Source organism: Mustelus asterias, chromosome 1 (assembly GCF_964213995.1).
Source record: "Mustelus asterias chromosome 1, sMusAst1.hap1.1, whole genome shotgun sequence".
NCBI classification, from domain to species: domain Eukaryota; kingdom Metazoa; phylum Chordata; class Chondrichthyes; order Carcharhiniformes; family Triakidae; genus Mustelus; species Mustelus asterias.
In genome coordinates, this window is record NC_135801.1 from 114,051,550 (window position 1) to 114,068,528 (window position 16,979).

The 16,979-nt window shown below is 41.3% G+C and overlaps 1 protein-coding gene across 6 annotated transcripts in view; it reads right to left on the bottom strand.

The window, feature by feature from the left end:
- Positions 1–16,979, bottom strand: part of usp46 (ubiquitin specific peptidase 46) — a 67,474-nt gene that overhangs the window by 37,039 nt on the left and 13,456 nt on the right. For 2 of the 6 annotated variants that reach the window (XM_078217198.1, XM_078217199.1), the window contains exons 2-3: positions 12,865–12,918; positions 3,951–4,031 (exon numbers count right to left, since the gene is read on the bottom strand). In XM_078217198.1, the coding sequence (XP_078073324.1) occupies positions 3,951–4,031; positions 12,865–12,918 (135 nt within the window). Of the gene's footprint in view, positions 1–3,950; positions 4,032–8,795; positions 8,947–12,848; positions 12,919–16,979 lie in introns of those variants that run through there. The other 4 variants (XM_078217200.1, XM_078217201.1, XM_078217203.1 and 1 more) reach the window with 3 other exon arrangements.

A 16,979-nucleotide genomic window follows, 5' to 3' on the forward strand; every position in this document is an offset into this window, starting at 1 on the left:
CAGATTTTTATCATGCTACCAAAATACATGTGCTCATGCATTCTAAACATGGTTAGATGCTTGTGTTTTATAAGATTAAACACGAGAACAGAATTTCAACTGGATTATTGCTTGCTATATTAGTGCAATGTGGACAAAATTCAGTCGAATAACCTCAAAAGATTAAGGAATTTTAAAATCAAGTGAATTACACCCAAAACTACTTTGCCACAATCTTTTACACTAGTTTAGGATTCAGTTTTTCCTTGATCAGGCCTCACCCACATGCCCCCACACTTCCTTATACTGGTAGTGAGCTCCATTCTCAAAATTGAGAGATTCCATTGAGTGTTTTCGGAGGCTATTCAAATTTCATTAAGTTTTGTTTTAGTTCAATTTTCCAAACAATTGTAAGTATTATTGACTCAGTACAGCTGTAAAATATTGATTAGTTCAAGGCTAACATCACCGTGATGGAACCTCCAGTAGAGCCAAATGGTCCACTCTTGTTAATTACGAGAGACCCGAGCACTAACACTGAATAAACTAAGAGCTACTGGAAATAAAGTCCAATAGACTGCTAGGCTGTGCGCCAATGACTGCTGGTTATAATGCTGCTAGGATATGTAGGTGCAGTTCAACACAGAGAATGCAAGGAACATATATGAAGGGATCAAAAAGGCAACAAGTTGATCAGCAAGAAAACAGCTCCAACAAATACAGGGAAGTTATCACCAACTGCAATAAACACCGAAATGGATGGAACACTTCAGGGAGAAATCAATCACCAAGAAAATCTATGACACTGTAGAAAGCCTGTCTGTTTATGGAAGAGCTGGATATCAAACCCACAATGAAAAAGCTTAGTGAAGTTATTGCCATGGACAAAACTCTAGATGCCCATCTAAACTCAGTATACATGGGAAACCGACATTCCTGCCGCATCTGCACAAACTTCTCTGTTTCTGTTGGGAGGGGTCAATCCCCCAGGCAGAATATGCATGATGCAAAGATTGTGACCATGTACAAGAACAAGCATGACTGCAGCAATTGCGACAACTATTGAGGCATCTTCCCGCTAAGAAAGATATTTTCCCCGTTGCCCCCATCAGGCTGCAGATCCTGGCTGAATGCATCTAGTCTGAATCTCTCTGTGTGGTTTCAGAAAGGGAAGATCTACAAATGACTATTCTTCTCAGTCTGGCAGCTGCAAGAGAAATGCTGTGAACAAAAGAGAACAGTATAAATTGTCTTCATCAATCTCACCGAAGGCACATAGAGCAGAGGTGGTCTATTTCAGCTGCAGAATATTTGCTGCCCAATGTGATCTTCCTCTCACCATGACAGCATGATTGATAAGGACAGCTAAAATGGGGGAACATCGGAATCCTTTGTGGGGTCAAACAGGGTGTGTTCTGGTGCCAATATTGCCATTTTCTTCAATTTGCTGCCATCATATGCTTTCAGTTCATCCAGAGGTTGCCTATTTGCTGCTGCAGATGTTCCTCAGCATGGAATGCTAGAACAGAACTGATGGAAAGCTGTTCAGCCTTGCCTGCCTATGACCCAAGAAAAATACACGCCAAGTCCTCAGCAGAGTTGCTTCCGACTGATGATGCTACATGAGCATTCCATACTGAGGAACACCTGCAGCAGCAAATGAACACACTTCCTTATACTGGTAGTGAGCTCCATTCTCACCATCGGCATCAGGAAGACAAATATCATGGTCCAGGATGTTACCATATTGTCATCCATCAGCACTGACAATGTAATATTGGAGGGTGTTGATAGTTTCAAATAGAGGCCCCATAATCACCAGTAATCTGATTGCAGATGTTATGCCCAAGCTGATTAAGAGCATGTGAAATAACAGCAACCTGATCAAGAACACCACTCTGCATCCTCAGTGCACTCTTCTACAGTGGTGAGATCTGGACAACTTAGACTAGGCAGGCGAAAAGGCTGAACAATTTCCACCTTCCCTATCTCAGTTATATCCTTGGCATCTCTTATCAGCACAACACCACCAATGCAAAAGGTTCAGGAAAAAAAAAGGCCATTCCAGCAACATACACTTGTTGCTAAGCCAGCAACTTCAGCATTGGCTCAACGGTGGCTGCACACCCAAAAATCTACCATCTAGTGAATTGGCCACTGGGTCAAGACCTGCTGGGCATCCATTCCTTGGCTAAAAGGATACGCAACCAAGATATGAAAGATGGCAGGCAGTCACCGACAACCATGATCTCTGGAGGCAGATTGTTTGGAGCGGCATTGGAAGAGGTGAGCAGAAAGAGCACTCAGTTGGCCAAGAAGAGGGCCAGAGAGAAAACACAGCAAATTGTGCATCTTCTCAACCCACAGTATTCCTCTGCAGCAAAGTTGGCAGAGACTGCAATGCCAGAATGAGGCTCATCAGCCACAGCAGATGATAACTAACAAGACAGGGCAAAAAAAAGGAGGGATGTTCTCAATGGTGATTCAGAATCAGAGGTCATCATCTAAGGATATGGGGTGAACCTTTTAGGACTGAGATGAGAAGAAATTTCTTCATCCAGAGAGTGGCAAGAATGTAGAATTTTCTACCACAGCAAACAGTTGAGGCCAAAACATTGTATGTTTTCAAGAATGAATTGTATATAGCTCTTGGGGCGAAGGGGATCAAAGTATATGGAGGGAAGGCAGAATCAGATTCTTGAGTTGGATGTTCAGCCATGACCATAATGAGTGGCCGAGTAGGCTCAAAGGGCTTACTCTGGCTCCTATTTTCGATGTTAAACAGGTCACCACCAAAGCACAGACCAACATCATTTCACAAGATGGAAAGCTGCCAACAGGAACATACGAATGAGAAATCTGAGCCATAGTAGGCCATTCAGCCCTGGAGACTGTTTCACCATTCAATATCATGATTCACTTTCTACCCAACTTCACTTTCCCACCCAAGCCCCATATCCTTTGATTAGGAAATCAAATATTGTTCTATTTAGCCTCGAATAAACTCAATAATGCAACATTCACAAGCCTCTGGGGTAGAAAATTTCAAAGACTAACAACCCTCTAAGTAAATTGCTCATCTCAATCCTAATCATTCAACCCCTTGTTCCCAGATCATGCTCCTATCTTCTTGTAGGGGATTTTCATAGTAACTTCATTGCAATGTTAATGTAAACCTACTTGAGACACTAATAACTAAAAACTCTTGATTCCCAAACCAGCAGAAACAACCTCTTAGAACCTACCCCGTCCAGCCCCTACATACAGGAATATTGTCAATGGAAAGAAAAGGTTATGTTTTATTGCACTCTCCAACTGTACTGGTTCATTGAGGATTTTACATTTGTGATTGCAAATTAATTTTATCAGAAGCTTGAAATGGCACCCAAGGAGCGCAATGCCAAAAATGTTTTGTGCATAATTTCCTGGCTGCACCCAAAGCAGAAAGTAAACCGTAGATTTTTCTCAGATTTCAGAGGAGAAATAAAAAGCTTTGTTCATGTTTTCCAATCAAGGTGTTGCGCAAAATCAAACTATACGAAACAATATTCCTCCACCACATAAGCAGTGCTTCTCATCGCATATCCCTTTTTCCTTTAATAACCTATATTTTTAATGTTGACATGATCTCTCCTTCAGACACTAACACTGCATTCCATGAGCTTAAAGCTCTGAGAGGTTCCACCTGCTCATGGTTCTAAATCTCTTATGTCTCATGTTGTATCTACGTTTCCTTGTCTAGACACCTCAAATAACCAGAAATAGTTGTTTCTATCTAATACCTTCAGAATTTTAACTACCCCTAAAATCACCCCAAGATCTTCTAATAACATGCCCAATATAGAATCCACATCCGGGAAGAGCAAAACGAAGAATGGTAAGATATGACCAAGATTGTTCAAGCTAGAAACAGTTGAAGTTCAATCTATATGCAACGCTATTAGTTACTTCAGAAAGTGGAATAAACTTACATTGACCAAACCAAAGTAGTGTTCATTGATTGGGAACTGCTCTGGACCGATGTCTTTCTCCAGAGCAGAGGCATTGGTGCCCTGCAACATAAGCACAAATGTTGGTGAGAATACAACCATAGCTACAGCTGCTGCAAGAAAAGATTTAAATTTATCTTGTGTCATACACTACCACAGGACATGGTATTTCTAAACTGTAGTCACCGTTGCAACGTAGGAAACTAATTTATTAATTTGTGCATAGGCAAAATGATGGGTTTTTGTAATGTTAAATCAAGGGGCAAGTATTGGCCAGGACACGAGGAAGAATTCCCCCTCACTCTTCTTCAAATAGCTCCATGGGATCGTTATGTCCACTTTGGAGGGCATTCCAGGACTTGTTTAAAATCTCATCCAAAAGCAGCATCTTTGACAGTGCCGCACCCCCTCAGGACTGCACTGGAGTATCAGCCTAGATTTTGTGCTCAGGTTTCTGAATGTGTAACCTTCTAATTCATGAGACATTGTGCTGCCACGGAGTCACAGCTGTTGGTACATGATGCAACAGTAATGGAATAGAAAGTAAAGCTGAGCAGTGTGCATACATTTGGTGACCTTCTGCTTAAATGATAAAGTTGCTAAAGACAAAAACGTATATGAGGAAATTGAGGACAAAACAGCAATGAGTCTCTGAAAGTAGTGACAAATGGGGCATGCACTGAAAGTTAATACAGGTTTATGTTCCAACCTTTTCTTCAGAACGTAGGGCATGCAGCTTTATTCGTAAAAGAGGATATAATTACAATAAAGATGATAATAATCATCAGGAGGGAGTTGAATCATTGTACATAGCACAGCATGTTTTATTTGGGCTGTTCAGGGGATGTGGGCATCATTGGCCACACCAGCAATTATTGCCCATCCCCAACTGCCCTCGAGTAGGTGGTGCTGTTACATAACGAATTCCAGGATTATGATCCATCGACAATGAAAGAACAGGTGATATAGATCCAAGTCGGGATGACAACCTGGTGCGGCACTTGCAGGTGGTTGCATTTCCGCTGGCTTTGTTCTAATAGATGGAAGAAGGAGGTGACGGCTTTGGAAGATGCTACAAAGAAACCTTGGTAAGTTGCAGCAATGGATCTTGTAGATAATACACATTACACGTTGCTCTGGCACTATAAGGAACTAAAATATTTAAGATAGTGGATGGGGTTCCAATCAAGTGGGCTGCTATGTCAAGCTTCTTCATTGGTGAAGATTATGAGCATTCAAGGCGACAAACAGAGCATAAGGAACTCTGCAAACAAACCAAGTAGAAGAGTGTAATATTGACATTGTGAAGGGTTTTAGCAAGCTGTACATTATGTGGTACAGCCAACTGGAGAGTGATGCAAAAATGTATTTTTTATTTACAGTATTGTTGATGTTTTCTTATTCAAAGCCAGGGGAGTACTAGAAAGCACATCTCAACTACTTAGCAATCCGAAGTACACCACCCTAGGCAACAGGAATCATTACTTTGTTGGGATAACTTCATGATGCTGATAATCTAATGTTAGCACCCAATTTGAGGGCTAAATTATCACTTGTGGGACAAGAGGTGGAGGTACACTGATGTATGCTATTAGCCAAGAATAACTGATACAACAGAACACTATTTTTAATATTGGATAAGAATTATATTGGGAATAGGCAGATTGTTGTGATTATGCAGGTCATGGGCTATCACCATCTCTTACAGCTTGCTTGATTTACTTTACAGGTCAAAGAGGAGCTTCCCAATATTTTCCAGAATCAGCTGCAATTTTTTACTTTTCAGGAAATAGCATAGTTATGTATGGGTGAACAATTCATGAAGTTGTACCATTGACTGATATGGTGGATTTGTTACGTGATATTTTATTTTAGGATGTTCATTCCTTGAATCTTGGGGACCACCAGAGGTGTGCATGAAAACAAAAGGAAAGCTATTGAAGGGATACAGACTGGGTAATGATGCAGCTATACAAGACCCTCGTCAGACCCCACTTGGAGTACTGTGCTCAGTTCTGGTCGCCTCATTACAGGAAGGATGTGGAAAAGATTGAAAGGGTGCAGAGGAGATTTACAAGGATGTTGCCTGGATTGAGTGGCATGCCTTATGGAGGATAGGCTGAGGGAGCTTGGTCTTTTCTCCTTGGAGAGACGAAGGATGAGAGGAGACCTAATAGAGGTGTATAAGATGTTGAGAGGCATAGATCGGGTGGACTCTCAGAAGCTTTTTCCCAGGGTGGAAATGTCTGCTACGAGAGGACACAGGTTTAAGGTGCTGGGGGGTAGGTACAGGGGAGGTGTTAGGGGTAAGTTTTTCACACAGAGTGTGGTGGGCGAGTGGAATCGGTTGCCGTCAGTAGTGGTGGAGGCAAACTCAATAGGGTCTTTTAAGAGACTCCTGGATGAGTACATGGAGCTTAATAGGATGGAGGGTTATAGGTAGGTCTAGAAGGTAGGGATGTGTTTTCGGCACAACTTGTGGGCCGAAGGGCCTGTTTGTGCTGTAGTTTTTCTATGTTCTATGTTCTAGATTAGGATAGGCAAGACTAGAAAAGGGGAAGTGCTGTTTTACAGAGATGGTAAGAAGTTTAACAACACCAGGTTAAAGTCCAACAGGTTTATTTGGTAGCAAAAGCCACACAAGCTTTCGGAGCTCCAAGCCCCTTCTTCACTCACCTGAAGAAGGGGCTTGGAGCTCCGAAAGCTTGTGTGGCTTTTGCTACCAAATAAACCTGTTGGACTTTAACCTGGTGTTGTTAAACTTCTTACTGTGTTTACCCCAGTCCAACGCCGGCATCTCCACATCATTACAGAGGTGGGTCAGAGAAAAGTATGATATGGTTAAAAATGTTAAGGGGTGCAAATATATCCTTATTTTTTATTACTGAGATCCTCCACGAAGTGTGCAGAATGATAAAATCCTGGCTTTTCATCTATAGGACCCAAATTTAAATTCAGCTCGAGTGATAAAATGAAAGATTTCTCTTTATGCCTGCTCTAACTGTTGCGTATAAAGTGAGAGTTTGGGTAGGCTTATCCAAATTCCTTGTGGGCATACAGTCACAGCAGAAACTATTCCTAGTAGGTAATGTCACTCTGACCAATAACCGTTGGTGTAGAAACTAGGGAAATATATGTATTACAGGGCATTCTGGTGTTGAGACAATGTAGACAGAGTTTTATCCTAAGTCTAGTACTGTACCAGTCCTGGGAATGCTCAGTGCCAACTATGCGCCTGAAAAGAAAAATACACTATGAAACAGAGGGGGTGGGGGAGGAAGAGGATTGGAGGCAAGCTTGCATAAACCTCTTCTGTTCCTTATGCAAAAGAACTAAATACAAAATGTATAGCCATTAAGCTGCCCAACGAAGAAAAAATACAGGGTAGTTTCATGGAATATATTGTAAATAACTAGTATACTTAAGATAGATTTAGTTATCAACTGTTTCAGGGTGGGGATAGGGGACACAATTAAGAATAAATCAGGCCACAGGAAAATACATATAAAATATATTTTAAAAGTTTAAAGTGTCAAATCATAAAAGACCAAAATAACAGGCCCTCAATTTTGACATTCCAGGTAAAAATTGCTAACGAACTTGGATTTGCTTGTGCAATCCACCCCATGTTCCACTGCCCATTTTGAATCCTTGATGTCACAAGATCAACCTAGAATCACCGAGATAGCCCAGTGAGAACACCTTTCCACTTGAAAATATTCAACAAAGCATAATTGTATAATGTCTCTAACAGAGATTATTTTGGTATTAAATAGTCCTCTCCCCTCCTATATCTTAATTCAGTGATACATCTTCAATCAGATACAGCAGTTTCAAGTTGGGTCACTCCTTTTGCCTGACAATGAAATCAAGAATAGCATCTTCAAAGGAGCTTTATTTCACTGTTTTATTACAAGAAAATCTAATTTTTCACCATTTCATCCCAAATTAGCTCACTACTCACAAACATGTTTTCCAAGTAGCAGTTCATATCCCACTGAAATTAGAGTACTGTAATTGGCATTGTAAAATTTGTATTAATTAATCCTGCACCTATAATATAGCAACAGGAACAATCATTCTACAGTTGGGAGTGTCAGAAAAACAATTTTGGTGCTATTAATATGCTCTTGATGGAGTGTGTAATCTTAAGTACAGGTACCTGATCAAATGTCTTCCTTAATGTTAACAGTTAATACTTTCTTCATCTCTGTAGAGTTTTACAGTCAGATAGTTTCCAAAAACAATTCTCCACAACCTCAATGTAAGCAATCTTTTATAATCTACACCCGGGCCCTTTCCAGTATTTTACCCATTACAGTCATGTCATTTCTGACGCTGCACAACATTTTAAAAAAAAGGGAGATTTCAGTCATCCTATAAGGAACTGAATTCAAAGCAAAATTCTGAAAATAATTAACATGGTATCAGCATTTATCAATCTACCTGGCATCATGTGGATCTTTCACATATCATTCCCTTACTTTACAGAATGTGTCCACTAACAAAACACAAATATAACAATGTAGTTAAAGTATAATATTAATTTCAAGCCCTATGTAAATAACTTGTATTTTAATGACCTACAAGACAGATATATATATCGTCCACATGATGGGATCTGCATTCCTGTATCGTTGAGGGTAAAGGTACACTAAAGCTATAATTTCAACTCCCTTCAGCTTCACCTCAAAACAAACTGGAGCACTAATATTTTTGAATGAACATTTCATGACTTAGTATTTTGACCATTTGCAAATTTGGTTTATAGTGGGACCACTGTAGAACATGCAACAGTAAGAACTTAAAAATGTATGAAAATATTACCTCCGCTGATGTTCAGCAACTGTACTTCAAAGAATTTATTCGTTACTAGTTGATTCCTGTGGCATTGGTGATGGACAAAATAAAATGGTTTCTTCCTCAAGGCGGGTGGTGGGGTCTGGTGCACCCATAGTTCAGGATGCTCATGGCCAGGCTGGGTGCATTGTGATGTTTGTGAGGGAGGGAAAAAGAGAGATAGATTTGTTGAGCAAATTTTATGGCAAGTTTGATCATTTTTCCTGTGTTTTATTTGGTGATGTTTTCTTCCTGGCATATGAATTGGAGCAGGTAAGGGACTAACATGGCAGGAGGTAGCTCAGAAAATGTGTTTTGTTTGGACATAACTGGGGAGAAAGGTTTTTAGTATGGTGAATGATTAAAGTAGAAAATAACAAAGTAGAGAAGCAAAATAACAAAACATTTCACCAAAAAAAGAAAACTAAGATACTCCAACTGTCACAATATAGACAACAGACAAATTTTATAAGCGACATCGCATATTCATGTCACCAGCAAAACTAATATGATGCCGAATTGTAATGATTAGGAAATATCATTGTGGAATAGAATGTAAAGTAAAAGCTGCTATGTTCATAACTATTTAAGACTTTTTTTTTTTCCCTTCATTGAGCTGAGTGACTATAATTGAACTACAAGTCTCCAGTCACAAAGGGCAGAATTTATGCTCTGAGGCTGCTAAATCTGCAGGAATGCCCTTATTTATTCACGAGAACAAAATGCAAGACAGACAAACATGCCAAACACAAGCGTTTGTAATAAATACTTGCGCATGCTAGTCGCAAACTTTGTAAAATATTTAGTCCAAAAAAAAAGAATCATCATGAATGGTACAAAACAAAAACCACTGAAGCACCGAGATCCACAGGATAAGCTTGTATTTCATCACAAATGCATTTTCAACAATAAATAGGCTTTACTGATGGGAGGACAGAATGTCCTTTAGATTCATCTGCACACAGAAAACCCCAGCAGATTATTACTTAAAGGAACTGACTCCTTTATACATGGAACCATGCTGTATGATTTTGCAGAAAAACAAGTTAAGCTTATCCAACAAAGAGTCATAGGTGCTGACAGCAGATAATCAATGAAGGATTATGCAAGAGCTTTATTTGTGCAGTGCACAAAATCTTTTAAGCTACCACAGGCTTTTTTATATGTTTTCCTGAAGCAATGAATTCATTGGAAACATTTTCTGCAACTGTCCTTGGCTTTTCGGCTTCTTGGAATCCACTAAACAAGTCTGACTGAAAATCCTGCACTAGGTTTTTATTAAAAATTGTTACAACTGTTATCCTAAACATTGAGATTCTTGTGCATTCAAAATAGTAAAAAACAAAAGCAAAAGGAGGTATTAGCCAGAACCGCTTTGGTTCTTATTTTCATTTTACCCCATCCCCACTTACCCTTTTGCACTCTTGTATACACCAACTCTATGAAAATGTTCCCCGAATATCAGCAGCTATTGACTGTCATTTATGCACCGCTTCTATCAGGATATTCAATCAGAGGCATCAAGTCAAGAACAATCCTGCCCTCATTCTATATTTGCCCTTCTCCAAGGATCACTGGATAAAGGTTAGGGGCTGAATTTTATTGGCCACCCGGACAGGAAAACTGGCAGCTGGACCCGTAAGTTAGACGCTATGCCTTTGGCGATGTGCCCACTGCCTGCTTGACTGTCCCAGATGGAATTTTACCTGTGATGGGAGAGGCATTAAGTATTGTCAGTCCATGGCCCAATTGAGGCCTTTAAGTGGGCAATTAATGCCCAATTAGGTGCCTCATCCTTAATTGGGGGTTGCCTCTGGTCAGGTTCCTGGTACCAATCAAAGATTCCCTGCATCCATTCTCCCCTTTCCCTCCAACATGTCCCCCATCCCATCCTTGCTGGACCTGTCAACTTGGTCCCAATGAGATACTATTATACTAATTAAAGGGCATCACCTGAAAAATTAACGCCAGCCAAGAGGAGACCAATTTGCCCCCGTCATTTACGCTGGAGGGAGCTCACTGTTAGTATCTAATCCAGCCTCAAGAGTCATAATGTGGAGATGCCTTCGTTAGACTGGAATGGGCACAGTAGGAAATCTCCCAACACCAGGTTAAAGTCCAACAGGTTTATTTGGTATCACGAGCTTTTGGGGTGCTGCTCCTTCATCAGGTGAGTCGCTTGATGAAGGAGCAGCTCTCCGAAAGCTCGTGATACCAAATAAACCTGTTGGACTTTAACCTGGTGTTGGGAGATTTCCTACAGCCTCAAGAGTGGCCACATTCCTTTCTTCAGCCCAGAACCCTGAAGCATACAATAACACCCTGTTGCTGTTCCTATTGAGATTAATGTACTCAACACTGAACATTCGGAATCATGCTTAGCACTTCTGGTCTATTGAGCTTATCAATATTTGAAGCTATTTCCTTAATACTTCAACCAACAATTGACTCACAAAACTAGAAATGGATGCTGATGAATTGTTACCTAATTTGTACATTATTCCTTTATCCAATACTTCATTTTATTTTGGCATGGTTAACATTTTAGTACTGAGCTTTAAGCACTTGTAATTTCTACCCACTATTTTCAGTAACCATGGATTCAAAAGACTTGATTAATTTTGAACCTCAATTTCATTTTTTTTAAAAAAAGCACTTTTGGAAATCTTTAGAGCTGGAAATAGGCATCATATATTTTTTGGCTATCAACCTCTTCCATAAATTTTTATAGTGGACAGGCTCATTAAGCCTCAAGCGCTCTGCATCCAAAAATAACATTAACTGCTTAGAGACCACAACGTCAGGGTGTATAATTCTACTGTACAGATCCACTCTCTCCAGAATTAATAAAGCAATAGGCCAGAATTTGCTATCAAAATAATGGTGAAGCTAATGGCGCCATTTGTGTAAACGTTACAGCACATTTAAAGGAGCAAATGCACAGTTATATGCAAATATCCAAATCTTGCTGTCCAAGCTGCGCTGCTGTGCCATTAGCTTCTCAAAAACAACATTTCCTGTCTGTCTCACCTTTGACGCATATTGAGATGGCACGAAGTGGGTGTATTTCCATTGTGGATACAAAAAGAGATATTGCAAAGTGATATCAACATGTGTTAATTACTGCTAATCAACCATTTTGGGATGGAAAACTAACTATTACAAAAGGGAGCCTCAATCCTTCAGATTTCAACTTGAGATTTTTAAAATATAAAGTTTAAAAAATGTCTTACTTTTCTTTTGTCTTGGATTGCCTCTATCGTTCCACTATTTCTTCCCTGTCTTTTGTTTGTCTTTCTGTACCTGATCCAACATTGAATTCTCCTTCCCAGTCCTTCTGCTTTGTATTTCTCAATCTAACTGGTTAAGGAGACCTGGGGCGGGGTTTTACAGCCACGCTCGTCCTGAAACGGAAAAATCCCGCCCGAGGTCAACGGACCTTCCCACTGTCCGCCCCTCACCCGCTCCGATTCCTGTGGTGGTCAGAGCGGTAAAATTCCAGCGCTTGTCCATTGGCCTGGTCAATCAAGTTCCAGAAGCACCCTTTCCCTCTCTGCACTGTTAACAGCTAACACCACTTCCAGCAATTTTGTGGGGTTAAAAGAAATTGAGCTGAAAGGATGTGGGGGTAAGTCCAATAGCAAATGTCTTTAGACTCGCTGTTTCAGCAAAATCTGGCCCATTAAATAATCAAGTTTTGCTAGCCAAAAAAGCAAAAATATTTAAACAAAATTTTAAAACAACCTATTCAGTTTAGAGCTCAAATCAATATTTGTAAATGAGATTTTTTTAAAACTCAAACACTAAAAATAATTCACTGCATTTGCAAGAATTATCTAAAATAATGATCAATGATCAATGAAGCACCAATCTTGTCTACCTGTCTGTCACTGCTTGATGTGGCCTTCCTGATATAATTATCAGTTAACCACAGTGGTGGAGAATGCTGTGGCCCAGTGTCCCATGCTTCCTATTACAGGGGGGACATTTTACAGCAGCCTGCAAAAGGGAAAAAGACTACAGTAATATGGTTTGGCTCACCCTGCTTCAATCTCACCTCCTGACAGCGGATGTGAAGAAGACCGTGGCCCAGTTCGCCGTAGAGAGGGGCCTGCAAAGGGAGAAAAATGAGAATCTCAATTCTCTTCCCCCTCCCTCTCCCAATAACAAAAATATACAACATATAAAAACACAGCTGCATATAGATTCATAGGTACTGAGGTAGTTTGTGTTGACACTTGAATCACTATAATGTTTACTCTTCATTTGCTCAGAGTTTTCCACAACCTTCATAATTAGGTTGTGTTACCATTTTATCCCAATTGCGTGCAACACAAAATAAATACTGTACAAAAGTTGCTCATTTCAACCTTTACAAAAGATTTTTAAAAAATCATGAATTGTGGAAATCTTAAAGCACTAAATGTAGTAAATGCAAGGTTGTTCCATCAGCATCTGAAAAAATATAGATTAATGTCTCAAATGTGACTTTTCCATCAGTGTTCTGATAAAGGTCCTACCCAAAATGTTAACTTATCTTTCTCTTTCCGATGCTGACTGACTGTCTGTAAATTTCCACAAGTGTTATTTTTTACTTTAAACCTGGTAGGATTTTAGTTAATTGTGTAATTCTTAGCTCTCAGAGTTATTTTTCTGGCCACACTCCCCAGTCCTTGCTCCATATCCACTTTGCATTTAAAACTATTATTATGGATTCTCCATCTACAATAGCTGATGGTAAGGGCATTCATTTCTTAACAACTCACACCATTAAAAGAAAATCCTACCTTCTCTATTCTTTCTTTTAATGATCTTAGATTAGAAATGTTCTCCTCTACTTACCACCCCATCAAATCCCTTTTAAAAGCTCAATCAAATCTCTTCTTAAACTTTCTCTGTTCTTGTGGAAAAACAATATTTTTCTTTGTAATTAAATCCTCTCATCCCCAGCATCACCCGACCAATCTCTTACATACATTCCCCTTGGCCTGGATATTCTTCCTAACAGAGAAACCAAAAACTGGACACTATAATCTAATTTCAATCTAAGCAATGAGTTGTGCAAGTTTAATTTTACCTCCGTTTTAAAAATAGTTATCCCTGTGCTGTTTCCGAAGCCAAATAAAGCACTTATGAACTTGACCATCCCATTTTAAAGTTTTATGTATTTTAACTTCCACATTTCTCTACCTCTTGAAACTAGTACATACACATATTTCCTCTCCATATTTTTCTTCAAGAAGAATCACCTCATTTCTCAGTGTTAAGTTGACATCTAATCCTGGCTATGTCCTCCTGAAGTCATTTCCAGCCTCCTTTGCAATTGCCTACACTCCAGACACCCGAGTCTGAGCATAATTATACATTTTATGAACAGGTCTGTTGATTTAAAATGTTAATTAAATATTTCAAAAAAATTGGATTAGAGAGAGGGACAAAGATGGACGATTAACATAGAACATAGAACATAGAAAGCCACAGCACAAACAGGCCCTTCGGCCCACAAGTTGCGCCGATCACATCCCCACCTCTAGGCCTATCTATAGCCCTCAATCCCATTAAATCCCATGTACTCATCCAGAAGTCTCTTAAAAGACCCCAACGAGTTTGCCTCCACCACCACCGACGTCAGCCGATTCCACTCACCCACCACCCTCTGAGTGAAAAACTTACCCCTGACATCTCCTCTGTACCTACCCCCCAGCACCTTAAACCTGTGTCCTCTCGTAGCAACCATTTCAGCCCTTGGAAATAGCCTCTGGGAGTCTACCCTATCCAGACCTCTCAACATCTTGTAAACCTCTATCAGGTCACCTCTCATCCTTCGTCTCTCCAGGGAGAAGAGACCAAGCTCCCTCAACCTATCCTCATAAGGCATGCCCCCCAATCCAGGCAACATCCTTGTAAATCTCCTCTGCACCCTTTCAATGGCTTCAACATCTTTCCTGTAATGAGGTGACCAGAACTGCGCGCAGTACTCCAAGTGGGGTCTAACCAGGGTCCTATAAAGCTGCAGCATTATCTCCCGACTCCTAAACTCAATCCCTCGATTAATGAAGGCCAGTACGCCGTACGCCTTCTTGACCGCATCCTCCACTTGCGAGGCCGATTTAAGAGTCCTATGGACCCGGACCCCAAGGTCCTTCTGATCCTCTACACTGCTAAGAATGGTACCCTTCATATTATACTGCTGCTTCATCCCATTGGATCTGCCAAAATGGATCACCACACACTTATCCGGGTTGAAGTCCATCTGCCACTTCTCCGCCCAGTCTTGCATTCTATCTATGTCTCGCTGCAACTTCTGACATCCCTCCAAACTATCCACAACACCACCTACCTTGGTGTCGTCAGCAAACTTACCAACCCATCCCTCCACTTCCTCATCCAGGTCATTTATGAAAATGACAAACAGCAAGGGTCCCAGAACAGATCCCTGGGGCACTCCACTGGTCACTGACCTCCATGCAGAGAAAGACCCCTCCACAGCCACTCTCTGCCTTCTGCAGGCAAGCCAGTTCTGGATCCACAAGGCAACAGCCCCTTGGATCCCATGCCCTCTCACTTTCTCAAGAAGTCTTGCATGGGGGACCTTATCGAACGCCTTGCTGAAGTCCATATAGACCACATCCACCGCTCTTCCTTCGTCAATGTGTTTGGTCACATTTTCAAAGAACTCAACCAGGCTCGTAAGGCACGACCTGCCCTTGACAAAGCCGTGCTGACTACTTTTGATCATACTAAACTTCTCTAGATGATCATAAATCCTGTCTCTCAGGATCCTCTCCATCAACTTACCAACCACTGAGGTTAGACTCACCGGTCGGTAATTTCCCGGGCTGTCCCTGTTCCCTTTCTTGAATATAGGGACCACATCTGCAATCCTCCAATCCTCCGGAACCTCTCCCGTCTCCATCGACGATGCAAAGATCATCGCCAAAGGCTCCGCAATCTCCTCCCTCGCCTCCCACAGTAACCTGGGGTACATCCCATCCGGTCCCGGCGACTTACCAACCTTGATGCCATTCAATAGTTCCAACACATCCTCTTTCTTTATGTCCACATGCTCGATCCTTTCTGTCCACCGCAAACCAGCAGTACAACCACCCAGATCCCTTTCCACCGTGAATACCGAGGTAAAGTATTCATTAAGCAGCTCCGCCATTTCTAACGGTTCCACACAAACTTTTCCCCCTTCACCTTTTAAGGGTCCTATGCCTTCACATCTCATCCTTTTACTCTTGACATATTTGTAGAAAGCCTTGGGATTCTCCTTAATCTTACCCGCCAAGGCCTTCTCATGACCCCTTCTCGCTCTCCTAATTTCCTTCTTAAGCTCCTTCCTACATCCCGTATACTCCTCTAAATCCTTAACACCTCCTAGCTCTCTGAACCTTCTGTACGCCTCTCTTTTCTTATTCACCAGGTTCATCACAACCTTCGTGCACCACGGTTCCCGTACCCTACCAACACCCCCCTGTCTCATCGGAACGTTGTCATGCAGAGCTCCAGACAAACATTCCTTGAAAATCCTCCACTTTCCTTCGGTACTTTTCCCCAAGAATGCCTCCTTCCAATTTACCCGTCTAATTTCCTCCCTGATGACACTGTATTTCCCTTTACTCCAGAGAAACACTTTCCTAGCCTGCCTGATCCTATCTCTTTCCAATGCTATCGTGAAGGAGATAGAATTATGATCGCTATCCCCAAGATGCTCACCCACCGAGAGATCCTCCACCTGTCCAGGTTCATTAGCCAGCACCAGATCAAGTACAGCCTCTCCTCTAGTAGGCTTATCCACATACTGTGTCAGGAAACTCTCCTGGACACACCTAACAAACTCCTCTCCATCCAAACCCCTAGCCCTAGGGATATTCCAATCTATGTTTGGGAAATTAAAATCTCCCATCACGACAACTCTGTTATTCCTACATCTCTCCAGGATCTGTTTCCCCATCTGCTCCTCAACATCTCTGTTACTATTGGGCGGCCTATAGAAAACACCCAGCAACGTTACCGACCCCTTCCTGTTCCTCACCTCCACCCACAGAGACTCCGTAGTCAATCCCTCCACGGCGTCCACCTTCTCTACAGCCGTGACACTATCCCTGATCAACAGTGCCACTCCCCCCCCTCTCTTGCCTCCCTCCCTGTCCTTCCTGAAACATCTAA